Source organism: Rhinoraja longicauda, chromosome 5, assembly GCF_053455715.1.
Source record: "Rhinoraja longicauda isolate Sanriku21f chromosome 5, sRhiLon1.1, whole genome shotgun sequence".
Lineage (NCBI taxonomy): Eukaryota > Metazoa > Chordata > Chondrichthyes > Rajiformes > Arhynchobatidae > Rhinoraja > Rhinoraja longicauda.
The window spans coordinates 29,233,692-29,261,655 of NC_135957.1; the positions used below are offsets into that span (position 1 = coordinate 29,233,692).

Here is a 27,964-nt window from a genome sequence, read left to right on the forward strand (position 1 = left end):
CAATGCGATCATGGCTGATCACTCTCAATCAGTACCCCGTTCCTGCCTTCTCCCCACACCCTCTCACTCCACTATCCTTAAGAGCTCTATCCAGCTCTCTCTTGAAAGCATCCAACGAACTGGCCTCCACTGCCTTCTGAGGCAGAGAATTCCACACCTTCACCACTCTCTGACTGAAAAAGTTCTTCCTCATCTCCGTTCTAAATGGCCTACCCCTTATTCTTAAACTGTGGCCCCTTGTTCTGGACTCCCCCAACATTGGGAACATGTTTCCTGCCTCTAATGTGTCCAATCCCCTAATTATCTTATATGTTTCAATAAGATCCCTCCTCATCCTTCTAAATTCCAGTATATACAAGCCTAATTGCTCCAGCCTTTCAACATACGACAGTCCCGCCATTCCGGGAATTAACCTAGTGAACCTACGCTGCACTAGGCTTGTATACACTGGAATTTAGAAGGATGAGGAGATCTTATTGAAACATATAAGATTATTAAGGGGTTGGACACGTTAGAGGCAGGAAACATGTTCCCAATGTTGGGGTAGTCCAGAACCAGGGGCCACAGTTTAAGAATAAGGGGTAGGCCATTTAGAATGGAGATGAGGCAAAACCTTTTCAATCAGAGAGTTGTAAATCTGTGGAATTCTCTGCCTCAGAAGGCAGTGGAGGCCAATTCTCTGAATGTATTCAAGAGAGAGCTAGATAGAGCTCTTAAGGATAGCGGAGTCAGGGGGTATGGGGAGAAGGCAGGAACGGGGTACTGATTGAGAATGATCAGCCATGATCGCATTGAATGGTGGTGCTGGCTCGAAGGGCCGAATGGCCTACTCCTGCACCTATTGTCTATGCACACCCAATCCCATTTTGTACTTCCTACATTCCCATCAATTCCTTTTAAGTTCTATCACACTCGTGGCAATTTGCAGTAGCCAATTAATCTACCAACCCTCATGTTTTTTGCAAAGTGGGATGAAAATAGAACACCCAGAGAAGCCCAAGCAGTCACAGGGAAAATGTTCAAACTCCACACACATAGCACTGGAGATAAGCTTTGGAGCTGTGAGATCACTCAGTAATTCCCTTATCTAAAAATCACCTCATCCAATCCTTGAATATATTCAATGACTGAGCAAAAAAACCCTGCCTCTTGGGTAGAGAATGATAAGAAGTCAGAATTGAGAAGCAAGAGTTGACGGGAAGATAGGTCCACAATGTGCTCTCTTCCTGGCTTAATACATGAACAAAGGTTGTGGCGTTTTCTGGTTAAGTAAGCAGTTAGTGGTGCTTTCTGGTTAAGCGGTTACATTTTTCTGGTTAGGAAAGCTTGAGTAAGCGCAGTCTGGGATTTTGCAAAAGTTTGGGGATGTTAAATCTACTTATCTTGTGATAGGGTACACTTAAAGGCCAATGGAAGATGGATTGTTATTGAATTATAACATTCAGAAGTGGCAAGTTAAGCGTCCATTGTCGATACTGCTGATTTATTGATTTTGTTCTCTTGCCGACTCATACAATTTACATTTAAAAAACATTTTTAATTTACATTTAAAATATGTAGTTAAGTCACACACACAAAATCAAAGTGTTTACCGACTTGTTAACATAAATATTTAATGTTTAAATCATTCACATTTAGAACATAATAGTGGATGTGTTCCAAAGAGAGTAACTTCTGACAATTTGTCTGCGTGTGGACATCCTTTGTGGAGAAGGGCTATCAAAGAAGCAAAGTAAGATAATGAAGACTCTCAGATATAGCTAAGAGCAACAAAAAAGGCAGTCATTTTTCCCATGCATGGTGTCAGCGCAGCTAGGCAATTAGGAGTATTGTTTGTAATGTCACACATGTGACCAGATGTATGTGAAAGCTATGCTTTGATATAGAGGGTATTCAGTTTCCATGGTGACGTCTCATTGATTAGTTGCAATGGTGCTCAGAGTTATTTCATCCTGTCTCACACTCTCCTGAGTATGTGAGTTGCTTCAGCTGATGACCTCCAATCTGACAGCAGGGAAAATCCATCTTCTCTGTCCTCCAAGGCAAGGGGTATAATGGAAGCAGCCATTATATGAGTGGGTAGATTTTATATATTGTATACCAGGGGTGTCAAACTCATTTTAGGTCACGGGCTGGAATGGGCACAATGTGACTTCACGCAGGCCGCATCAGTTGTGCAGGCGCGAACGCACGGGCGCGTGCTCCCACAGCTTTCGTTGCCTTCATTTTTTCAACCTCCTCTCATGTGTCTCAGTCTCTGCTATAACTACAATGTGTTTCACTTTACAAATTTTGTTTCTTATGAAGAAGATTGCCGAGCAAGCATTACTTTTATGATTGGTATCTAGGCCAATAGAGTGGATGTGGAAATAATGTTTCCAGTGAAAGGAGAGTCTAGGACCAGAGGTCACAGCATCAGAATAAAAGGTCATACATTCAAAATGGAGATGAGGAGGAATGGGTGGTGAATCTGTGGAATTCAATTGCTACAGACTGCGGTGGAGGCCAAGACATTGGGTATTTTTGAGGCAGAGATTGATTAGGTTACTGGGAGAAAGAAGACAATAGAATGTGGTTGGGAGAGAAAATAGATCAGCCATGGTTGAACGGCAAAGTAGACTTGATGGGCTAAATGGGCTAATTCTGTTCCCCTGAATTATAGTCTTCCTACAGTGTTTATGTTTTGCCCATAATGGGCTGGCTGGGTGGTGAACAGCCAAACAGCAGCTACCTGACAGGATGAAAGATGGTCTGTTCAACATCTCACCTGAAGGTCCCACTCCCCATCCTTCTCCTTATGTCTTTTTTCCTTCCCCTCACATCCTCTCCCCTCACCTCTCATGTCCTTCTCTACCCTCACCTTCACCCTCACCTGACTGTTCCCTTTCCTCAGCCTATCCCTTCCCTCTTCCCCACTACCTTTCTTCCAACTACTCCCTCACTCTCCTCCCTTACTTCATCCTCTCTTTCCTTACCTCGTCCCTAAATCCCCTCCCTTCCCTCATCCCTAAACACCATTCATCTGCTCCCTTCCTCAATCCCTCCCTCCCTACTTCCTTTCTTTACCATCTACTCCCTACTCCCCTCCCTCGACACCCTCTCTTCCCTTCCTCATCCCTAAAAACCCTCCCTTCCCTCATCTGCTCCCCCCCCCCTTCCTTTACCACCACATTCTCCCTTCTCTTCCTTATTCATGCATAAGTACCAGCACGTCTTCACATCCCACCAAGCCTTAACCCAAACCCAGAGCCCCCACCCTGGAGAGCAGCTCAGATTTTGGATCGCTGGCTGCGGCCCCATTCACAGTGCGGCGACTTCCCAAACACTCACCTGGGTCTCAGGCACATGGTGGCGGCCTCTGTGGCGGCAGCCCAGGCACTTGCCAGTGTCCACAACAATGCTGAGATTCCCCACCTATCCACGCACTCACCTGGGTCTCACTCAGTCAGGTACATGTGGCGGTCTCTGTGGCAGCAGCCCAGGCACTTGCCAATGTCCACAACAATGCTGAGACTCCCCACCTTCCCCAGCGTTGGCCCCTTCCCGCCCGCATGGCCGGATATGGGCGTAGGGTCCACTCACCCCCGGGAGCTGGGGAGCTGGGGAGTGGGGAGGTGAAACCTGCAGACCGGTCTTGCATTTTCCTTCTGCGCAAAATTCATATTTCTTGCGAGTTTTAGCGGTCACTTTCTGCATATAATCGAACGCAGAAAGTGAGCTACATGACATCCAGCTTTGAAGGTATTTATTCACAAAATGCTGGAGTAACTCAACAGGTCAGGCAGCATCTCAGGAGAGAAGGAATGGGTGACGTTTCGGGTCGAGACCCTCCTTCAGTCAGTCTGAAGAAGGGTCTCGACCCGAAATGTCACCCATTCCTTCTCTCCTGAGATGCTGCCTGACCTGCTGAGTTACTCCAGCATTTTGTGAATAAATACCTTCGATTTGTACCAGCATCTGCAATTATTTTCCTACATCCAGCTTTGTGTCATCCGTAAATCTAAAAAATCCCAACAGTGACTTTCTTTCTCCCCAAATTATCCCGCGGGCCGGATTGGACTCCTTCGCGGGCCGGGTGCAGCCGGTGGTTTGACACCCCTGTTATATGCCCAGCTAGACTCTGCACAAACCATTTATCTACAGTCAGCAAGCATTACTATTTTCTTTCTTCATCTTTCCCTCTTCTCCCCCCCCCCCCCCAAATCTTTGCCCATCCACAATCCGTTCCACTTGTCACTTTATTTTCATGTTTCATGTATTTTGACTTGAGAGATACAGTGTGGAAACAGGCCCTTCTGCCCCCTGAGTCCACACCGACCAACGATCACCACACTATCACTATCCTACACACTAAGGACAATTTACTGAAGCCAATTAACCTACAAATCTGTACGTTTTTGGAGTGTGGGAGGAAATCGGAGCACCCGGAGAAAACTCATGTGGTAACAGGGAGAACGTAGAAACTCCGTGCAGACAGCACCCGAGGTCAAGATCGAACCAGGATCTCTGGCAGGAACCAGGAACCAGGCAGCAGCTCTACCGTCTGTATAATATAAGAATAAATGATTCTTATAATTGTGTCGAGGAGAGGAACTGCTCCACTGAAGGCCCTTTGTAACATGCACCCCGACCTCAGTCGTAATTTCAGAGTTCGGAAGCTCCGCTATTCAAATAAGATATTGAGGAAAGCTCCACAGAGAAAGCAGAAAGATGTCGGGCAAACCCCTTGGTAATTTGGTTAACAAAAGAAAAAAAATCTTAACTTGAGGACTCTGTGACATGGAAAATATGGGAGTTCCCTGCCATTCATATTGCAAGAAAAGTTTTTTCTTTAAAAAAAAATGAAACAAATATTGAAGATTTAATTTTTGCACTATGCTGTATTGGATTTTCCCATAGTTATCTTTTACAGCTGCAAGCTCCCAGCTGACATTTTTCAAACAGGATGCTATTTATGGGTTATACTAACAACTTTTCTCTCTTGATTTGCTGAGCAGATTCTTTGGGCAGGCTATATCAACCAGTCAACTTAAAAAAACCTCTCAAACATTGGTAAACAAGAGCAGCAATAAAGTTCATCTGTGCGATGGGAGAACAAGCTGAGGATGATTCCTTGCTCACTGCTCTGTGTTCCATCATAAGGTAAGAGGAATTTGAATCTGGTTTTAGTTCCATTCTTAGTTTAAAAGCCTGCAATATTACTTTCCAAATGACAGTTCTTGCTCCCAGCTGCTAAAATACCGGGAGATGGAGCTCAACAAAGGAACTGATTTATTTCAGTCGCTAAGGATCTGTATCAGAGTGCATCAGTTAACTCTTAAAATGCTTTGGAATTTTGATCAGTTGAGGCACCAGCTACAGGTCATTAATTGTCTGGTGACAGCTTTAATCTTTTTTCAAGGCCTGTAGAATCATTTTGCCGACCAATGGAATTTTTTGAACTCTGATCGGTAAAATGTTATTCTGATTTACATCACAAGTAGCTAAATGATTTCTTTTGCCCCATTGCTACTCACCGAACTTTCAAAGTGGAGTAAAAGTTTGTTTTTTGCAGAGCTGTTGGATTGCTTACATTTTGCAGTTATCATTAATCTATTAATGTTGTTTGCTAGCTAGTGGAAGGATTTGCTTCTTTTTAAATTTGACATGAATAAAGAATTCCATTGTGCAAGCCATAAGTTGATATGTTAAGGTCAGGGAAATTCAGAATAGTTTTTAGCCTCTGGAAATTCCTCACAGACTCTCTTGTGGGACCTAGTCTTGGGTGGCGTGGAGCTTCTGTTCATGTTGTGCAGATGCGCATAGCATTGGGTAAGGGTCAGTGGGAGGGTTGGGGGAGGGGGGCTGGCTAAATGTGTAACTGGCGGGAACTCGGCTGGATGACATAATCTCTCCAGCCCTTTCTCATGCTGTCACATCTCCGATGGGGCCATGCACAGGGAGTAAACACAACCATCTATTCCGCAAAGTTAATGGAAAAGATGGGAATAAAGACCCTGACAAAACTGAGCCACAATTTCTTTCTCCAAACACACTGGCTTTCATAACCCAGACTACCAGGACCTGAGTAACTTCAAACTTGAAAAGCAAAAGCTTGATTGAAGGAATAACCAAAAAAACGAGGTTGATTTTGGGAGATGGCCACGAGGTGGGGAGGGTGGGTTTGGGTGATTTCCGAAAATTTAAGGAATGCAGAAGATGGAATGGTTTGTTTTATTTTTAATACATAGCGGGTGATGGAAGAATGTGGTTTCAGGATGGTTTTAAACATTGCTTGTATTTAAGGAGTCAAGAATGTGTTTGTTTCATCTCAACGTGGTGATGGTTATTTATAAAATGAATTTCTGCTTTCAGGAGTCAATGAACTTCGTGTGGACATTATGAACAGTGGACTGTTTTTACTGGTGTTGCTAATTGGCCTGCTGGTCCTGTCCTTGCTCAGATCTGGAGAATCTCAACACATCGCAGATGAATCATGCTCAGTACAAATCCTTGTCCCTGGTCTGAAAGGTATATTCAGTTTGAATCTTTGTGATTTGAGAATTATTGTAGACTGCTTACTATTAACATTGCATATTTTATCACATTAAATCATGGTGGTACTATTCTGTGCAACTTATTGGGTGTAAAATATAAATTATATGGGTTTCGTCATGGCACAGCATGTGTGGAAATTATCAGAATGCTTGTTTAGTAAATCCAATGCCCATTAGTGAACTAAACACAACAGTTCCTTATCTGCGCTGAATTAATTGATCTTAAACAAAACACCAGTTGAATTAGTTAGATTCTGCAGCCCACTTCTGATCACTATCCAATGAGTCCTGCTGAAAAGTGGGTGGATGATGACTAAAATGAATTCAACTGTGAGGGAGGCCCTGTCAAATTGAACAGGCTGCTGATATTGGGGTCAGATCCTTGGGCAGGATAATGGAGTTCCATTCGACCAACATAAATCAACATCTTGAGGGAAAAGAAAATGGAGGAAGTGGATTAAAATATGCTCCGCTGAAATGTTTATTTAGTGTCATGTTCATGCAATGATGTAGTACTAAAACATCAAATGTGAATTACAATACTAAGAGAAAGGCAAGTTCCGTGTGGAGATGCCTTGTTAGATTAAAATTGCTTAGCTTAGATCTTCATGCGAAACTTTCACATTGTCTCAAAGTCCACTATGTGCCATAAGAAACATCAGTAGCATGAAGCTTGTCGCAGCCTAGAACTCTGCATGCATATTCAGATGTACGAAACAGACTAATGTTCTATGACTGTGCATACATGCATAACTCTGGGTCTGAGATCTGAGGTATGTGAAAAGCTTAAGTTGCTGGCACAACTTAGAAATGTCAGATTTTACCCCCAATCCACATATAGTCAGAATTGTCAACATGTCATCGAAAAGTTGCATTATCGTGTCAAAGAGCTGCACATTGTAATATATTGACTTTGATGCTATTGGATTAGCTACCATTTAACTGGCAAAGGATTCTGAGTCCCCATTAGCTGAACAAAAGAGTAGAGACTGCCTCTGGCAGTAAATATATAGTTGATAAGGTAGTTATTGCAGTCTTATAATTATGGAAGAATGTGTTACGTAAAATCATTTATTTCCTAATTCTCTATCTGAATTTTTGCACAATAATTAGAAACAATAAATCAGTCCAAGAATCTGTGATCTATTGGTCATTTAAAATGTCAATGTCCCAGTGATGCTGCAGTTAGTCCAAGAATGACATAGAGATAAAATCAAACACGCCTATTCTTTGGATTTCTCTTCTTGTATCTCGTGAATTTGTCAACTACTTTTGGGTGTTGTTCCATCGTGTCAGCTCGTTCTTTGGTTGGTTCATGGGTGAGCTCGGATGGTGTGAGTTACCAGGCTATTTTTCATGGTGAGGAAGGAGCTTAGCTACAGTCCTCATTTAACAGATGCATAATTATGCAGCTAACATTTACTAAGTGCACTTATGAGCACTACTCTTTTTCTTAATTCCTGCTCCATTTGCACAATGAAATGTGCAGACCATAGTAAACTGTGAGACCAGGTGATGAGCGGGATGGATGATGAAAGGAAATTGATTGTGGTCCAGAAAATGTTACCTGGAGCTATTAAACAACAGATCATGGCAAGGGTATTGAATTTTAACATGACCATTGTGCATTGGAACACAAATGTACATACAGCATCTGTCAAAAATGTGCAAATATGTTTATTAATCATACAATAAATGCATCCAATTAATGAAAGCTGCTGAATGGATAATCAACTAATAATTGCACCTTGAGTACAAAAAATATGGAACAAATGTACACTCCATATGAGTAATTGCATTCATGTAAGACATGCTCAGCACTTAAGATCTAGTTAGTTATGACGTGTATTAATTCCTACATGGGTAAATGCAATGGCAGAAATATGTATTTATATCTTGCCTTTAAAGCAGTAAAACCTCCTGAGATCATTCACAGTAACATTTGACACAAATGCACAAGGGTATATTCGGACAGATATTCAAAAGCTTGGACGGACAGTTAAATATTAAGGATTATTTTGCAGGTGGGAAAAGACAGTGGGATAGAAAGATTTAGAGAGAAAACTCCAGATCTTGGGTAGCAGAAGACATGGCCATTGATGTTGGAGCAATCAGATTTGTAGATGATCAAAAGAGCCAGATTTAAGAAGTATGTTACATTTTGGGCAGAGACTCTTCTGACTGAAGAGCAAAAACATCTCCTATTCCTTTTCACCAGAAATGCTGCCTGACCTGCTGAGTTACTCCAGCATTTTGTGTCTTTTGTTGGTGTAGCCCAACATCTGCAGTTACATCCTACACAGATTGAAGAAGTGTCAGTTATGTGTAGCAAGGATCTGCAAAGACTGTTGAGATGAAAGATCCATTAGTCGGTTTTTGATGGAATGCTCCGTGAACTTACTGCACTTTCTCAGATAGGTTAATGACGTGCTTTAATGTCCTATCAAACATGCAAACATGGCTATGGTTTAATGTTTCAATTAATGGATAGTACCTCAGAAATGTCAAACTCCTGTCATGATGTAGAGAAGTTTCAGAAACACCATGAGTTCAAGTTCATCACTCTTAAACTCGGAGTCAAAAGTACTATCGCTGCACCAAAGTTGACACAACTAGATTTGAAAATGTATAAATGCTTTAGTTATCAGTTTAAAGAAAAGCAACAGGGATGGTTTTAAAACTGTGGGTACAAGCCACAAAAAGACGTTGATGGAACTGATTTTGCTTTTATTGAAGAACAGGAGAACCATCTGATTACATGCTGAAAGACATAAAAGCAGATTTAAGCCAGTTATCTTATTTATGCATCCTGATGGTGTTAAGATGAGTTTACAAGTCAGCACAACCCAAAATTCCATCCCCATAAAAATGAAAAGAACCAAAATCCTGCCTCTCAGCAAAGTAATTGGCACTGTGGATGAAGGGAGAAGCAAAATAAGTTAAACAAAAATCACAAATTGCCTTTATATATTAAAAACAAAGAGAGATTCAGCCCAAAATTAAAGTAATATTTTTTTTAAGAAGGACTTTCTTTTCCAGATGAACAATGAGGGAGTGGTTTTGAACTCTGTCATTTTGCTTAGAATTTACATCAGATCTGAATGCCACATTGTTGCATTAACAATGTTAATAATGTAGCGAGAAGTTTCCTCCTTGTTGTTGATTCATTTATAAGATCTTATTTTTCTAAAATCTCTTTTTTTTTCTAAAGAAAATGTATATTCTTTGTGAGAAGGTGGGTGAGTTTGTATCCCAATGAAAGTTGGAACAGCTTCTCTGTGGCTGGAAGCACTTGTATGGATTGTGGAAACCATATTAGAGGTGGAAGAAAAGTGTTTAACACAGACTGCAGACAACAGTTTTGCATAGTGCTGATAGCATTGACTTCAGTTACAATTCATGTACCCTCGGGAAAACAGCCAGCACAATGAAGGACCACTGACATCTCGGTCATTCCCTCTTCTCCACTCTACTGTTGGGCAGAAAATTTAAAAGATTGAAGGCATGTATCACCAGATTCAAAGTCAGCTTCTTCCACGCTGTTATCAGTCTTTTGATGGTTTAGGTTTATTATTGTCACATGTACTGACGTACTGTGAGGTTTATTTTGCCTGTAATGCAAACTGATGAGATATACCACACATAGATACAACAGTTCAAACTCAAGTAGAACAGATAGAGCAATGGGAAAGGTACAGAGTGCAGAATGTAGTTCTCTGCATTGTAGCGCATCAGTTCCTTAGACAAAGTCCAATGCCATTGGGGTAGAGGTGGAACAAACAATACAATATCTTATGAAAGAACTGTTCAGAAGCCTGATAACAGAGGGGAAGAAGCTGTTCCCGAGTCTGGTGGTGCAAGCTTTCAAGTCTTAGTATCTACAGCCAGAAGGGAGCAGGGATAAGAAGGAATGACCGGGTGGGACAATGATTATGAGATAGCACGGTATAGATGGAGTTAAAGGTGGGAAATCTGGTCTGTATCACAAATTTGCAATTGATCGTGTGGTCTTGGGCAGAGCCATTCCCAAACCAAACTGTGATGCATCGCCACAGTATGCATTCTATGCTGCATCTGTAGAAGTTTCTGAGTCACAGGAGACATGCTGAACTACTTCGGTCTCATGAGGAGGTAGATGCATTGGTGTGCCTTCTTGGCTGTCGCATCAATGTGGTTGGTTCATGACAGATCATTGGTAACATTGATGTCAAGGTACTTTCCACATTTGCACCATTGATGCTGACTGGAGCATGTACTACTCCATGCTTCCTGCAGTCAATCACCAGCTCCTTCCTGACATTGAGGAAGAAGTTATTGGCCTGAATGGACCTATCATGAGCTAAGGATGTATTCCACTCAATCTTGTTTAGGCCTTTGCACTTTTTCTTTTCTCCACTTTCACTGCAGCTGTAACCTTCACTCGATTTCCGTTCTCCCTTTGCACAACCTGCAGTACTCGTGTATAATATTATTGCAGCAGTTTGTGTCCATCTTCGGTTTAAACCAGCATCTGTATTTCCTTCCTACTGATTAATTGTGAAATGTTTTCGATCATCGCATCCGCTTTTCCATGGCTTGAGATTGTCATACATTTTAATTTTTATCGTTCATTGGAATTCGAGGGGTTCCATCTACATATGGATGATATTGTTTCCTGTCAGTTATTCTACTAATGAGGAAGATAACATCAATATTTGCATTCTGTTACAGGTGAAACTGGGGAAAAAGGGGAGAAAGGAGAACCTGGAAGACTAGGAAAATTTGGCCCACTTGGACAGCCAGGTAACTAAACCAGGTCATTTGCAGTTGCTTTAATATCTGATGCATATATATATTCTGCATGCCACACCATTGCATATGATATCCAGTGTAAAAATTGCCAGAACCTGTTCATATATTTATTCTGATGCCAAACTATCCTGCAATAATGTGGTGTTCCATTGTTTCTCACCAAGGAACCAAAAGGATAAAGGGGAAAATGGATGTACTTTTATGCTTGTGATCTTTAAAATTCCATTTTACATGTTTCCAACCTGGGATTTGGGTGGAGGTGGACATCCGGAGGCTGCAATGGATCGTTTGCACAGCTGAGAAGGTTGTTAGCTGCAACCTTGCCCCCATTGACAAACTGTAAACTGCAAGGGCCAGGAAGCGAGCGGGCAAGATCATCTCTGAACCCTCTCACCCTGGCCACAAACTCTTTGAAGCACTTCCCTCTGGAAGACGACTCCGGACTGCCAAAGCAGCCACAGCCAGACATAAAAACAGCTTTTTTCCACAAGTGATAGTTCTACTCAATAATCAAAGTCTGTAGTCTCATTTTTGCTCTGGTTTATTTTCACCCACATGTTTAGACCGTAATGGTGTCTCCTTATTGTTTTGATGTGTTTATGCTTATTCTTAATTGTTAACTGTATGTTTGTGTTGTCATTTGTGAGCGGAGCACCAAGGCACATTCCTTGTATATGCACATACTTGGCCAATAAACTTATTCATTCATTCAGGTGCTTTAGCAAAAAAAAAAAAAGGTATTTTATTTGCTCCAGAATCGATTTATGTGTCTAAATGCCCAACTAGATTCTAAAAATAAGTTTAATTGAATAAACAGATATTTAACAAGTGAAGTAGTTGTCAAAGTTTTAATATTTTTTCCAATGTAAATTAAAAATAAGATATTGTCAATAATGACACCAAAATCTGGGCTGGATAAGAATTAATTCCATCAAGAACTGGGCTTAATTCCAGATCTTAAAAATGCTTTTGTGGTTTCCATTAAACTATTAAGTATTGACAAAGCTACTTTAAATTCTGGAGAAGTGTGAAAAATTCATTACTGCAAATGAGTCATAAATGTCTGGACTTTCAGAGACCCCATCATTGATTTTTTTTAACATATTGACAAGAGGATTTTGTTTTGATTGGCTGATGCTAAAAAATCTCACTAATTATGCAAGTCTATTTTTTCCAAGAGAATTGACTATCCCCCTCTGTTGAAAAAGTGTCCCATCAGATTAATTGATGTAAGTTAGCTCATTGAATTGAAAACCCCTCTGGATATGATTGAAATTATTTTCAATGAAAGCTCTTACAGCCTGTGAAAGCATAATCTAATCCTATCTGTGTAAAACTGGTTCAAATCATAGTGTCAGGGAACTAAATATGAAATTCTTGAATGTGAATGCCAGCCTCTTTGGAAAAATATGATTATTTTCTAAACATGAAAACTTACATTAAAATTCTTGTTACTTTAATGATAGTGAGCCAAAAACATGGGCTGCTCCCCCTGTTCAAAGTTCAATGTCGACACATGCTTAATATCTATTCTGGCTAGTTCTTCATTGATAGGAAACTTGCTTGTGACTTTTAACATTTACTATTAATGTATACTCTATGATGTAGAATGTATAAGCACCTTCATTTTTCAACAATCCATGAGCAGCACACAATTTGGTATTGAAAAGATGACAAGTAATAAGTTTAGTTTACTGTCATGTGTACCGAGGTACAGTGAAAAGCTTTTGTTGCGCGCTATTTAGTCAGCAGAAAGACAATACATGATTGCAATCGGGCTAATTACAGTGTTTAGATACATGATAAGGGGATAGTGTTTAGTGCAAGGTACAACCAGCAAAGCCCGATCAATGATAGTCCAAGGGTCACCAAAGAGGTAGATAGTAGTTCAGCACTGCTCACAGGTTGCAGTACGATGATTCAGTTGCCTGATAGAAGTAAGGACAGGAGTTTAAGAAGATTATAGTTAAAGTAAGAAATGTTGCTGTAGGTGAAGAGATTTCAGAGTGTGGAGTGATTGTAATATGAGTTTGTAGATCTGCTTCTGTGGCTCGCACTAATAGTCACCTGGATTGGGTGCCATCTTGGATCAGACTGCTATTCATCTGCAGTAGTTCATAATTATTTTTCCCGATTTATGTGTTTTGTTACTTTAACCTGCTGCAAACTTAGTGTAAACAGAATGTAAAGTGTCATGGACACTACCTTTTCTTGACACTTAAATGCATGTTGGGTACATTAACTCATGGCAAATCAGATTTTATTGATTCAAATGGAGAAAGCATGTCACCTTTGGAGTTTAATCAGAGCATGTGCGAGGTGTTGCATTTAGGAGGTCGAATGCAAGGGGAAAGTATATAGATAATGGCAAGCCCCTTAACAGCAATGATGTATAGAGGGATCCTGAGGTCCAAGTCTATAACTTGTGTTTGGTAGAGACATTAGGGGCAAAAGGGCCTGTTCCTGTGCTGTATTGTTTTATGTTTATGCTGCCTGTTTTTTCAATAGTTTTAGTATCCAGCTGGCATTAACTGTTTTGTTTATTGACTTGGCCACTATGGTGAGCGGCCTGCTCCAGTTACAATTTAAAGATAGATTGCACCTCTCAAGTAGAAGAAGGGTTGTGGATGGAGCAGATGCAGGCAGCCGTGCAAGAAGCAAATCTCATTTGGGGAAACATTGAAAACATTGACACAACATGGGCGACGGTGAGCTCCAAGGCTTTTAGATGTTGCAGTGGAAGCCTAGGTAATAGCCAGTCTACAGAACACCCTTCCACTAATTATGTCCTTCACAAAGCTCAGTAGACACACTTAGGCTGTGGGAGAGCATTGCAGAATTCAGTGGCAGGAATCAAGTCCAAAGCATGTGGAACCAGTGCCTCCAGCGGGCCTCGCATCAGAAGTCAATGGCAGTGAACGCATCTTCAAATACCACCACAACCCCAATGTTACCCTTCCAGCACATTACCAATCTGGATTCAAACCCATCATTGGCTGGTCACACAATTGTCACACTTAGCTGGATTGTGAACATCACACCTACATCACACAACATAATCTCAATGCCAGCTATTCAAACAAGAGAGCAAAAGCACACAGATTTGAAGGCACAGGAACAATCGGAAATGGGCATAAATCCAGATCTTGTCACCTGTGTCGAACATAGAACAGCGCCGCACAGAAAAGGCCCTTCAGCCCACAGTGTCCAGTCTGAACATGATGCCAAGTTAAACTAATCTCTCTGCCTGCCCCTTGATCTATATCACTCAATCCCCTTCAGATCCACGTGCCTGTCTAAAAGCCTTTGAAACGCCACTATCTTGTCTGCCTCCACCATTAACCCTGATAGCACGTTCCAGGCACCCAACTTTATAAGTTTATGGTGAATCTGTGGAATTCTCTGCCACAGAAGGTAGTTGAGGCCAGTTCATTGGCTATATTTAAGAGGGAGTTAGATGTGGCCCTTGTGGCTAAAGGGATCAGGGGGTATGGAGAGAAGGCAGCTACAGGTTACTGAGTTAGATGATCAGCCATGATCATATTGAGTGGCGGTGCAGGTTCGAAGGGCCGAATGGCCTACTCCTGCACCTATTTTCTATGTTTCTATTCTCTGCGTGTATTAAAAATAAACTTGGGCCACAAATCTCCTTTAATTTTTGCTCCCCTCAGTTTGAAGCTAACTCTCTGGTCTTCAACATTTCCATCCTGGGAAAAAGTTTCTGACTGTCGTAGAATTTTATAGACTTCTATCAGGTCACCCCAGAGCTTTGTGAAACTGGTCGGTTGGAACTAGCTTGACAGTTGCGGGGATTAGTTTAGCACACTATGTGTTGCATAGTGACCCAATGTGTTGCATCGCTGGTCTCACGACTCATTGTTCCTGGGCTCTGCAGTGGATGCTCAATCACCTGTCGTAGAACACTGTCCCATACTGGAAAGGAAAGGAATTCCTCCACTTCCGTGATCTGTTGATGTGTGACCATCGGTTGTGAATCATGGAGATCAATTTCCAACATACAAGCATCTGTGCATTCTGTCTTCACTTTCAGACAGAACACTGTACCAGCCTGATTTCACCTGGCACAACAATCGAAAGGTTGCTATTGAGCTTGCTGATGACTTTGGTTTGTGTCTTTCACACACGTGTGGCCGACATACATCAAAGGTTGCGAGCAATGTAGTGAAGCAGGCCATTGATGGTGCATTGAAACCACTGTGCGGACCACTCAAGAGTCAAGAGCATTTATTGTCATATGTCCTGACAATGGACAATGAAACGCTTACTTGCAGTAGCTTAATAGAACTACAAACGCAATAGACACAGATAAATAACACTTAAAATAAATCAATAAATTAATAACTGTAATACTAGGCAAAAAAAAAAGAAGTCTTTAGTGCACCCAAAGACACAGTTCATAGAAGTTCATAGTTGCTGAGGTTAGCGTTGTGTAGTTGAAGAGCCTGAGGGTTGCTTGGCAGAAGCTGTTTTTGAACCTGGTGGTCACGGTTCTTCATCTCCTGTACCTATATCGCGATGATATGAGCATGGCCAGGGTGGTGTGGGTTTTTTGATGATATTGGCTACCTTTTTTCAGGCAGCTCCTGCTATAGATCCCTTCAGTGATGGGAAGGTTGGTATCTGGAATGGAATGGGCATACAACTCTTTGTAATCTTCTTTGTTCCTGAGTTTTCGAGTTGGAGTCCAGAGGACCCTTACAGTGCCTGACGAAGCAGATATCATGATGAGTGCATTACTTCACATGACCGTACCATCATGAGACAACAATCGTTGCCACTGTGGTGGCCTGGCGGAGGCCAGAAAAAGGCTCGACGCCAGGCAGGTTTAGAAAGTTCTTTATTTGGTTGTGAGCCTCCACTCACAACGAAGTCCACCGTAGGGATAAACCACTCCCCCTAACGGCCTGAGTCTTAACCCCTTAAGCCTGTCCGTCAAGTGCCGAGGGGGCTGACCCTAGGAGTGGCCTGATACCCAGGGACCGCCACACCACCATCTTTACAGCAATCAGGAGTGGAAGTACAAGGGGTGGAAGTGGAAGTAGTAAGGATAGCTCAACAACCACCATTTGTCACACAGCATGGAACTGGCCTTCAGCCCACATAGCCTATGCCAACCCATTTACACTAATCCTTCACTAATCTAATTTTTAAGAGTGATATGGAATATTTTATTAGGTCCAAATATCAAGAGGCATGGATCTGAGAAAAGATGGAATTGAGATGTATGTCAGCCATGATACAACTGAATAGCAAGTAGTGCCAGATAGTAGTGTGTTATAATTTCCATCTCTCTCATTGTACACTGCTTATTGGTAACTAAACAAAATCTGAATTAATAGAAATGGAGAGGACTAATTCTAGTATAGCTTTGTGCACTGAATGATTAAGAATCCAAGATAGACACATGGAGTAACTCATGGTCAGGCAGCATCTCTGGAGAAAAAAGATGGGTGACGTTTCGGGTCGGAACCCTTTTCAGACATCCGTTTTCTCCATAGCTGCCTGACCCATTGAGTTACTCCAGCATTTTGTCCATCTTCGGTGTAAACCAGCATCTCCAGTTCCTTTCTACACAGACTATGAATCCTATGCACTTATATAGAAGTTGGGCTATTTCAATCTGCTTGCGGCCTGGATAATCAGCAAATAATTTTTCAGTGTCTTTGGATCTCAGAAAAAGTGAACTTTTTCCCACAAGCTGCGCCTCTTTGTACCTCCCAAGCAGTCTAACCGCCACTGCGTGTCATCTGATCATAAATTAACCTTGAAATGTCATTAGCTCACCAGCTATAACATGCGCTTGTTTTAGAGAACACTGCTTGTAAGTGGTCTGGCACTATGCTTCAAATAAAGGACAAGAGGTCACCACTAGCATAGCCAGAGAACAGATTTAATGACTAACTGCTTATTCCATGTGTTTATATGTATTTGTATTTATGGATCAAATGTCAGTTTGTGAATTATTTCTGTTTAAATCTGTGTGGACCTCCAAAGTTTTGGAACAAAAGTTCAAACCTCAGCTATTGCTTCTTTTTAGCAGAAGTGTTGAGGCTTTGGCAGTGAGACAGGCATTAACGCTTTCTATAAAGCACAAAAACACTGTTGCAATGTTCAGCCATCTCAAAGCGCTCTGAGTCCCCATCAACTCCAGTTTCTTCTTTGCTAATGTTCCAAGATACTCTACTTATTACAAATAGAGTTTAGAGATACAGCACGGGATCAGGCCCTTTGGCCCATCGAGTCTGCGCTGAACAGCGATCTCCCTAGTGTAATCCTGGACACTAGGAACAATTTACAATTTTTACCAAAGCCAATCAAACTATAAACCTGTACATCTTTGCAGTGTGAGGAAACCGTAGCACCTGGAGAGAACCCATGCGGTCACAGAGAGAACATACAGACTCCATACAGACTGCACCCGTAGTCAGGGTCAAACCCGGGTCTCTGGCACTATAAGGCAGCAGCTCTACTGCTGCGCCACCGTGCCACCCCTAATTGCTTGAATATTTTTGACACGAGTTGCAGAGGTTCATTGGATGGATTCTCCACATCTGCCGTTATGATAGAAGGAAAATAGCAGTTTGGTAATGAATGTCACTCATATTCTCTCTTAATTGGAGTCAGTTAAAACCATGTAAGAGAAATAGCTTTGCCCAAAATGTGACTGCTGCTAATTTTTAGTCAAATTAATCTACAACACATGGATAATTTCCAGAAACCGCCATCTCCAGTTTTGTGAAATGTCTTTTTTGCGAATACCTATCTAACTGATCATGCTTCTGTGCATACATGACATAATTCTAGGGGTGCTGGTGATGAGGCTTGTAGATTTATGGATCAAATATATTTCTACTACTTGGAGTGTTTTTATGTATGCATATTTCCCTGTTAAAAAACGCACAACAAATATACTCTTGATAATCACAGACATTTCTGATTTTGTTTGGAGGGAGTGTAGAAATTAGTCCCTTGAAATGGGAAAGATTGTGTTGAATAATCTCTGGGTTTTTTTCTTTCTAGGACCTATGGGAGAAAAAGGCTCAAAAGGCATGTTGGGTCGTTATGGAAAAGTGGGCCCGGCTGGGTTAAAAGGTATTTTTTAATTCATTTCAAGGTCACAGGCACAAAATCTAGCTGAATACCTAATTGTAAAATTGTCTCTGCCAACCAATATGATTTTCTTCAATGCAATTTACTCAAATTATTTTTTCTCACATTAGGTCATTTATTTCCATCAAAATGGCAATTTTCACCGCCGCTGCTACTTATCCCAATTATTTAACCTCTCTTTTGCTCCTGACCTGACCAGATTGGGTGAAAGTAATGTGTAAGCATAAATACTGAATCTGATATGTTTTGTCCTCGGAGTGCAATAATGGCATTGAGATTTTAGGATGTACAGACCAGATTATGCCTAGGAATTGAACCAGCGGTTGCTCAGAATGAGTTGATCTCAAGTTCAGGGAATCAGGTGGTAAAAGGGTATTAAAGTTCCATCTTGGTGCAAGAAGGCCAATGGAAAAATGAATGCCAGGTAAAAGTCTGTTGAGTAGAAGATTGGGTTCAGATACAATGGGTTTGTAAATGCGGACAAGAAGTTATTGTTGTACTATTGAGGCACCTCAGGTATCCTGATACCATGAATAAGCATATTTACTGAAATATGTACCTTGTCATTCTTCACAGGATGATTTCCCTTGTAATATGCCTATTTAAGTGAACAAAAGTACAACATAATTTATGTATCATTTATTAATTTGTGTGTGGCCTGAATCTATGTGCATGTGATGTTGTTGCAAGCAACATTTTTGTTGTACCTCTCCTCAGCATATACGTGGTTCTGACAATAAACTTGACTTGAGGACCAAATGATATCTTCAGATGCAGCAAACCTGGAAAACCTGAAATAGTTAGACGAGGATGCACAGATCTAAGTTACGTAATGGATCAGTACTGCACAGGAACAGGGGCTTTGATGCAGAGTGTCTGCATCTAATATGATACTAAGATAAAATAACTGCACAAAAGGCCTGCACAAAATCCATATCCATCCATTCCCTGTAATTTGTCCTTCGCTTTATACAAAGCTTGGTTTTATACAAAACTTTGATCTTACACGTAAACCTATTGTTAAAAAATGAAAGCGAGAGAAATTAAGAAAACGGAAGTAGAGTTGATTGGAGCAATGGGTCCCTTTCTAACGCTGTCTAAGGAGCCAGAAAAATAAAATGTCATGCGGCAAAAAAACCACTGCTGGTGAGAAAGTTTATCCAATGCCCAGTATTATAAATATGGACAAAACACTTTAAAATGAGAAAAGTTCACAAAAGGGAATTTACTCAGAAAGTGAAAAAATGACATCATAGATATTTTATCAGTTATATCATCGTTTACATTCAAGCTGTGATCACACCTTTGCACAGGCATTAATCTGAAGAGATGTGTTATGGGTGAGAAGTGATTTAGCAAATAAAAAGCGCTTCTATTGACAAGAGGTCTCACTTCTGATTAGAAACTTGATGCGTTCAAACCTTATTTTTTAATTACTAGGAAGCAAAGGGGACGCTGGCGATGTAGGCTTAAAAGGAGAAGCTGGCGATCCAGGTAGGGTCATCATATCTTCTTGCGGGTCTAGCCCACATTATGCTACTCTGTTGCCTTAATTCTATGCCTGAATACTTTCTTGTACAATCTCCTCAGGCTTACCCTGTGAATGTGGCCAGCTGAGAAAGGTAATTGGAGAAATGGACATCCTGGTGACAAAGCTATCAAATGAACTCAACTTCATTAAAAATGGTAAGTTTGATCAATTATGTTAAGATTTTATTTTTACCCTAGGGTGTGTATGGAATTTGGACTGCACTGTCTGAGGTGGTGATGGATGTAAAAACTCTCGCAACATTTAAGACACAACTAGATGAGCACGACGTGCCATGTTATAGAAATCTAAAGACAAGATCTTAGGCTCCTGCAGCATGGAACAGACCCTTCAGCCCATCTTGTCCCTGCCCACCAAATCAGCATATTGGACTGGTCCTATTTGCCTGCATTTGGCCCATAACCCTCTAAACCCTGCCTATCCATATATCAGTTCAAATATTTTTTAAGATCGTAACTGCATCCACTTCAATAGTTTCCTCTGGTAGCTTAATCTAGATACCTACTACACACTGTATGAAAATATTGCTCTTGAGGTTCCTTATATATCTCTTCCCTATGACCTTAAGCATAAGGCCTCGGGTTTTGGATTCCTCTGTCTTGGGGTTAACAGGCTATGAGTGTTTACTTTATCCATTCATCTGATGAGCTTCACCTCAATAAGGTCACACCTCAGCCTTCTATGCGCCAACAAAAAAAAATCCTACATTGGCGTTGGAACCAGGTATGATAGTGGCATTCAAGAAAAATTTAAATAAACACGTGAACATACAGAGATTGGAGGGATATGGATCATGTGCGGGCAGAAGGGATCAATTTAATTTAGCATCATGTTTGCACAGACAGCTGGGGTTGAAGGGCCTGTTCCTTTGCTCTACTCTTCTATGTGTAAGAAGGAACTGCAGATGCTGCTTTAAACCAAAGATAGACACGAAAAGCTGGAGTAACTCAGCATCTCTAGAGAGAAGGAATGGGTGACGTTCGGGTCGAGAAGAAGGGTCTCAACCTGAAACATCACCCATTCCTTCTTTCCAGAGATACTGCCTGACCTGCTGAGTTACTCCAGTTTTTTTGTCTCTACTGCTCTATCTTCTGTGTGAAATAACTTAAACTGCAGATGTTTGATGTAGGTCAATTAACATGCCCCCATTGCCTTACATTTAGCTAATGCTTACGAGAATGTCTCATGATCATGCCAGTTACCAACCATATCTCTTGAGCATCAAGTAGCCTGTGGTATTTAGACATCAGTGTTTGTCCACAAAGCTATCCTATATATATATATGTATGTATATATATGTGTGTTCTGGTGTGTTGGGAAACAGAAATACAAGAAATATCCATTAAACTCAATAGGTTAACTTTTAATTATTGTTCTATCTGCTCTATTTGCCATCAAGTGCCTTCAACTTTTATCAAAACGCCCATGTGATATGATCAAATCCTTTTCAAATTTCATAGAGACATTACACATGGAATTTTCTCCATCTCTGTTCCATTATCTCTTTCCAAATAACTGTTGGCTCAATTGACCTACAATATGTTAGATAAGTATTAATTTGAATTTGTGGCACTTGAGTGTTAAATCTATAGTAAGGATGATTAGGGGTCTGCTTGTTTCCCCCCTCTGTAACTATTACCTTACCCCCCTCCATTTGTATGGCACAATATTGGAGGAGGTTTGCAAGGCTGTGGTCAGAGCTTTTGATTTGTACTGAAATTGAAAACAATTAACAGCTTTAGTTGTTCATTTTCTTAAATAAACCAGAAATAAAATTGTACATTCCAGCATTTGTTTACATCACCTGTCTTTTATGTCCCTTCTTTTTTCAGGACATTCAATAGTTGATTAAAGTTAATAAACCTGTACAATTCCTGCAATTAGAATATGGAATAGTAGTGCAGAGGAACATGCCCTTTGGTCCCCATTGTCCATGTCGACCATGATGCCAAGTTAAAATAATCATCTCTGCCTGTATATGATCCATATCCCTCTATTCCCTGCACATCCATGTGCCGATCCTGTATTTTGCAACAATCCAAATGTTCTGACATTTTGCATCCGGCACATCTATTTACAACTGACAAAAGACGTAACACTATTTAAATAACTCGTTCCTTGTAACTTATTTTCTCTCCAACCTTTAATGCATTGAAGGGTTCAAAATCATGCTTGGGGTTCTTACACTAGACATGTGATGGGAACATTGCCATTTGACCACGATATTTTCAGGGACCTCTGCTGGCCACATGTGGGCAGCAATACACAAGGATTCACCTTAAGCGTATTAAATAAGCTCTGAAATTGTTGCACAGCTCAGCTTGCCGTTTAAATCTGTATATTCCATTACAGGGACAAAGTGGCTGGAAAATAAACCCCCTGTTTTTTAAACTTGATTTATAAATGAAATAATAAATGACAACCCTGTTACAGCATGGGTAAACTGTATGCTATATGTTAAAACTAACATATGTGACAGTTTTGTCATTAGATTATAGGATGTGATTGCACTGGAAAGGGTACAGAGGAGATGCGAAGATATTGCCAAAGCTTGTGAATTATAGTTATAAGAAATCAAAGGCTAGTCTAAATTTTGTGGGCTTTTTTGGAATAGAGACCTCTGATTATGGCAGGGATGCACATTGTGAGTAGGGGAAGCGTATTTCCTTTTGCAGAAGAGTCAATAACCAGCGGACACAAAATAATCTACAGAAAAGTTCAAAGGGAATGAAGGAAAACTATTTTCATCATCATATCATCATCATATCATCATATATATACAGCCGGAAACAGGCCTTTTTCGGCCCTCCAAGTCCGTGCCGCCCAGTGATCCCCGTACATTAACACTATCCTACACCCACTAGGGACAATTTTTACATTTACCCGCCAATTAACCTACGTACCTGTACGTCTTTGGAGTGTGGGAGGAAACCGAAGATCTCGGAGAAAACCCACGCAGGTCACGGGGAGAACGTACAAACTCCTTACAGTGCAGCACCCGTAGTCAGGATCGAACCTGAGTCTCCGGCGCTGCATTCGCTGTAAAGCAGCAACTCTACCGCTGCGCTACCGTGCCGCCCATGGTGTACACCCGTGTACACCCGTGGTGTACTTGGGGTTTGGAAGGGTGGTGGAGATGGAAACTTTCTTTACACTTAAAGGTTATGAAGGGGAGCTGGGAAATGGGAATCACTTGATTCAGTATTGGTTGGCATGTTTACGATGGGCCGAAAAACTCCTGCCTGTGCTGCACTTTTCCTGTGATTCTATATGTCGTTACCATTCCCTGATCCATCCACAATTAAAATTATGCAGCAGACGAAGGTGTGGATTTATTGCGGAGAAAGAAACATTGGAAATGTATTGAAATCTTTTAATATTTTCTTCCAGCAGCAATTTGTATGCAGAAATTATAACATGGGGTTGGTCACGTAATAGTTTTTTTTTTAATGGGGAAATACGTGTCTTTGTAAAACTATTAATGTCTTATTAAATATAACAGAAATCAAAGTGCTCACTTTTCAGCACTGCCCTCCCCTGCAGCTGTTGCTGGAGTACGAGAGGTAGAGAATAAGATTTACCTGCTGGTGAAGGAGGAGAAGAGATACACTGATGCCCATGAGTATTGTCGTGACCGAGGAGGACTTCTCATAATGCCGAAAGATGAGGCAACTAATAGCCTCATTGCATCTTATATCAGCGAAGCAGGGCTCAGCAGAGTGTTCATTGGCATTAATGACCTGGAGGAAGAAGGTCGCTTCATCTTTGCAGATGGATCGCCCTTGCTGACCTTCAACAAGTGGCGGAACGGAGAGCCGAACGATGCTTACGATGAAGAAGATTGTGCAGAAATGGTTTCTTCTGGAGGATGGAACGACGTGGCCTGCCATATTACAATGTATTTTGTCTGTGAATTTGACAAAGATGTACCTTAAATCAGTCGGCTCCTGAATGGAGCATATTAATCCATGTCTGCAATGGATAAATCGGTGTTAGTTTTAAAAGGCTTTGATACCTCAATGGAGAATGATCACAACCACCAGAGTTTTAGTTTCAATTTTATTTTTCACTATTATTAGATTTACAGCACAACTAAGGTAAATATATTAATTTTTAGCAGAAGATTGTGTTCTTCTTTATCATTACTGAAAAGGAGATTGAAGATTACTTGGACTTTATATCTGAAGATAAAAGGTTCTAGAAGTTGCGGTAATTAATATAGGGAGGTGTGTATAACCAGAGACCAATCTGAGATCATTTGTTTCACAGTATTGCGTTAAGCCAAAATAACACTTTTTCATTACTTAAATGTATTTTTTGTTCTTTATTATGGTTTGAACTTTTTGATTGATTATTGAATACTGTGAAGATAAGCTTACTAGCTTTGAATTGGCAAAGCCCTGAATCTCCACACCACCAACTCCTAAATCTTGGGTAACTGGTCTGAAATGATAGAGTTTTAATTTAGTTTTTTATTGTCACCTGTACCGAAGTACAGTGAAAAGCTTTATTATTACATTGGCAAGACAAAACATAGTCTAGGCGACTGTTTTGCCGAACACTTGCGCTTTGTCCACCAAGGCCTGTTGGAGGTCCTGCTTGGTAACCACTTTAATTCACCTTCCCATTGCCATACCCACCTTTCTGTCCTTCGCCTCCTCCATTGGCAGAGTGAGATCGTATGCAAACTAGAAGAGCAGCATCTCGTATTCCACATGGGTAGCTTACAACCCAACGGTATGCAAACGGTGGTCAGAAAAGTAGACTTTATGGCAAAAAAGTGAAAGAGCAGAAAACACTGATTCAGCCACATTGATAGCTGAATTCGGGTCTGGGCAGCGCACTGCAGGAGAGATGTGAAAGTTTCAGAGGGAGTGCAGAAGGGATTTATAAATGATGGCAGTAGTGATGAGGCTTAGTTATGTGGAGAGCGTGAAGAGGCTGGGATATTTTTTCTTAGCACAGAAGTGGCGAGTGGAGATCTGAGAGAGGTATTTAAAATTGTGATGGGAATGGATAGAGTAGATAAAAACTATTCCCAATTATGGAGAGTTCAAGAACAAGGATGTGGAATGAAGATGTGTAAAAGAAAACAAATGGAATGAAGAAAATGTATTCGATATAATGACTGGCTTAGGTTGGCAATGCAGTGCCAGGGAGTAGTGGAAGCAGATTCAAGTGTAAAATTGAAAAGGGAGCTGGGTAAATTGTTGGAAGAAAATACTTCAAGAGTCACAGAGTGATACAGTGTGGAAACAGGCCCTTCGGCCCAACTTCGCCACACCAGCCAACATGTCCCAGCTACACTAGTCCCACCTGCCTGCATTTGGTCTATATCTCTCCAAACCTGTCCTATCCATGTACCTGTCTGTTTCTTAAATGTTGGGATAGTCCCAGCCTCAACTACCTCCCCTGGCAGCTTGTTCCATACACCCACCACCCTTTGTGTGAAAATGTTACCCCTCAGATTCCTAATAAATCTTATCCCCTTCACCTGAAACTTATGTCCTTTGGTCCTCGATTCACCTACCCTGGGCAAGAGATTCTGTGCATCTACCCGATCTATTCTTCTCATGACTTTATACACCTCTATAAGATCTCTATAAGAATTTGGAGGGTTACTGGGAAAGGCAGGACAGTGGGAGTAGTGATATTAATCCTATGTCGGGCTGCAGCAGACCTGACAGGCCAGTGACCCCCTGCACTATAATCAACCCTGACCTTCCATGTTCTAGCATTGCACAATTGGACCTCCTTCAGTTCAGGTCTGCCCCCTCGGCCTTTGCAGCATCCACTTTTACCTTCAGAGCTGCATGATGCATGTGGCAATCATGGGCCTGATGTATTTACGCCATTTCCCTGTAAATAAAATCTCTTATCAATTTCCATCACACTTTCTACTCCCATTATCCGATAGGTGTGGATCCTGATAATATTGCAAAAGATTTGATAGCTTGCTATCTCTCCATTTTGTTGCTGGCGTTCTGTAATCTTGCCTTAATTTTGGTCAATGCTCTTGCTATGTCACTAAACCCCTGCACCAGCGATATAAAAAATATTTAGTGCATTGATAAAAACAATTTTATAGTGGGTTATGAGCATTGACTTGATGTGATTTTATAACTGCAATACACACTGAAATAGCTTGACTGCTAATGCTAATAATTAGAAGTAAACTATAATCCAAGTCATGTAACTAGTAGCACAAACTATGGTGTGTTCAGTATGGATCATCCAGTGCTGATCATACAGTGCAATGCGTGCGGAATAATAAAAAATGATGTCCAACCAAGCAAGACTAATTATACCGTGTTGTCTATTAGCATTTCACAGTTGAATGAGACAAAATACGTAAGGCAGAATTAATTCAAAATAAATATGTACTGAATGCTGTAATAAACTAAAATATACTTTCTTCCATGTGTACTTATTTTAAAAAATGGAAATAAAATGTTCTTTTTATTGTTGTACTTTGTGGAAATATTTGATTTGATTTTACACCATATAAAAATTACCATTATATGTTTTCCAGGATGCAACATTGTCTCACAGCTGTAACACTTTTATATTCCTCTGTGTTCACTAACAAGCATTCATCACTTATCTTTGATGGGTTGATTTTTATTTTTTCCACCTGTTGACTGTCGCATCCTCACTGCCACCCTTACTTTAATTAAACTACATGCAACCGACCACTGCTAAAGCTGCTGCCAAGATTACATCCAGTTTTCTGTTGATATTTTAGATTTCCAGCATCCCTTTGCTATTTCTGTTTATTCTGGTTAAAGGGAGAGTTGGCTAATGAGAGGACAGTGACATTTGACGAAGAGTCACAGACACTGTTGGAATTTCTCTGTAGAAAGTGTGTTCACATTGCTTTGTCCCCCGCTGGTGCCTCTGGCTTTATTTTTCCCACCTTACTCTCATGCTCTCCATCCCAATCCCAAGGAAGACACAATGGCCGAGTTGCTCCCTTGCAGCGCCAGAGACCCAGCTTCAATCCTGTCTGGATTGAATTTGTATGTTCTCCATGTGAACGCATGGGTTTTCTCTGGTTTTCTCTTGCATTCCAAAGACGTGCAGATTTGTAGATTAATTGGCTTCTATAAGTTGTCTCTAGTGTGTAGGATAGAACTAGTATACGGGTGATCGTTGGTCAGCGTGGACTCGGTGGACCGAAGGGCCTGTTTCCACACCATGTCTCTAAACTAAACTAAACTAAGCAATCTCTTGATCCTAAATTCAGCTATGAAGCTTCCAGTTTTGAAAATCTTGCTCATGTTCCAAAAACATTCAACCTGAATCCTTACTTTAAGTACATTAATCTTTTCTTGAGAACGCCTAATTCCCAGTTCTTCAATTAGAGGATCTCTAAATGCTTCAATCAACTTTGAATGGTGATTTTGTAAGTTGTCACTATTACATAGAAATTTAATAGAAGTACATATTATGGTATGCTTAAGAACACCGCACTCAACAACAACGCCATCCAGTCTGAAGAAGGGTCCTAACCCGAAACGCCACCTATCCATGTTCTCCAGGGATGCTGCCTGGCCCACTGTGTTATTCCAGCACTTTGTCCTTCTTTATATGAACCAGTTCTTTGTTTCAACATTCTTCTTCCTCTTAGGCAGCCCCTTGGGCATTGAAGATGACTTGCTTCCTCGGACTTTTCAGCTTCCAAGTAACCAATGCAGGAAGCACAGACTTATCCACAGACTCTGTGTCAGACAGGTGAATAGCAGGGCTTCAGTGTACTCCCGAAGAATGGACTCAAGGTTCTCTGTGCCATGGTCTTTCTCCACTTTGAATGGTCATGGACCAGGGGGTTCTCAGAAGTCAGTGGGAATGCAACATTTCTTCAAAGAGGCTTTGGACACAGCATAGAACAATACAGCACAGGGACGGGCCCTTTGGCACACAATATTAGGGTGCAGTGCTGGAGTTGCTGTCTTAC

At 41.0% G+C, this 27,964-nt stretch overlaps 1 protein-coding gene across 2 annotated transcripts; it reads left to right on the forward strand.

The window, feature by feature from the left end:
* Positions 1–5,009: 5,009 nt before the first annotated feature.
* Positions 5,010–26,421, forward strand: colec11 (collectin sub-family member 11). Of its 2 annotated transcripts, none has more exons than XM_078399215.1 (7): positions 5,010–5,142; positions 6,355–6,510; positions 11,247–11,318; positions 18,369–18,440; positions 19,899–19,952; positions 20,049–20,144; positions 23,533–26,421. In XM_078399215.1, exons 2-7 carry the CDS (start codon positions 6,381–6,383, stop codon positions 23,940–23,942), a joined length of 834 nt encoding a protein of 277 aa, XP_078255341.1. In that variant the 5' UTR covers positions 5,010–5,142; positions 6,355–6,380; the 3' UTR covers positions 23,943–26,421. The 2 variants fall into 2 exon arrangements, with proteins under 2 accessions (XP_078255341.1, XP_078255342.1); XM_078399216.1 differs by having other exon boundaries at positions 23,551–26,421.
* Positions 26,422–27,964: the final 1,543 nt, after the last annotated feature.

What these genes read in the sequence shown, in the direction of transcription:
- colec11 (XM_078399215.1), top strand. Translation starts at nt 6,381, where the DNA reads ATGAACAGTGGACTGTTTTTACTGGTGTTGCTAATTGGCCTGCTGGTC. An exon ending in TGGCCCACTTGGACAGCCAG is followed by an intron (nt 11,319 to 18,368) that starts GTAACTAAACCA and finishes TTTTCTTTCTAG; the next exon opens with GACCTATGGGAGAAAAAGGC. An exon ending in ACTCAACTTCATTAAAAATG is followed by an intron (nt 20,145 to 23,532) that starts GTAAGTTTGATC and finishes CTCACTTTTCAG; the next exon opens with CACTGCCCTCCCCTGCAGCT.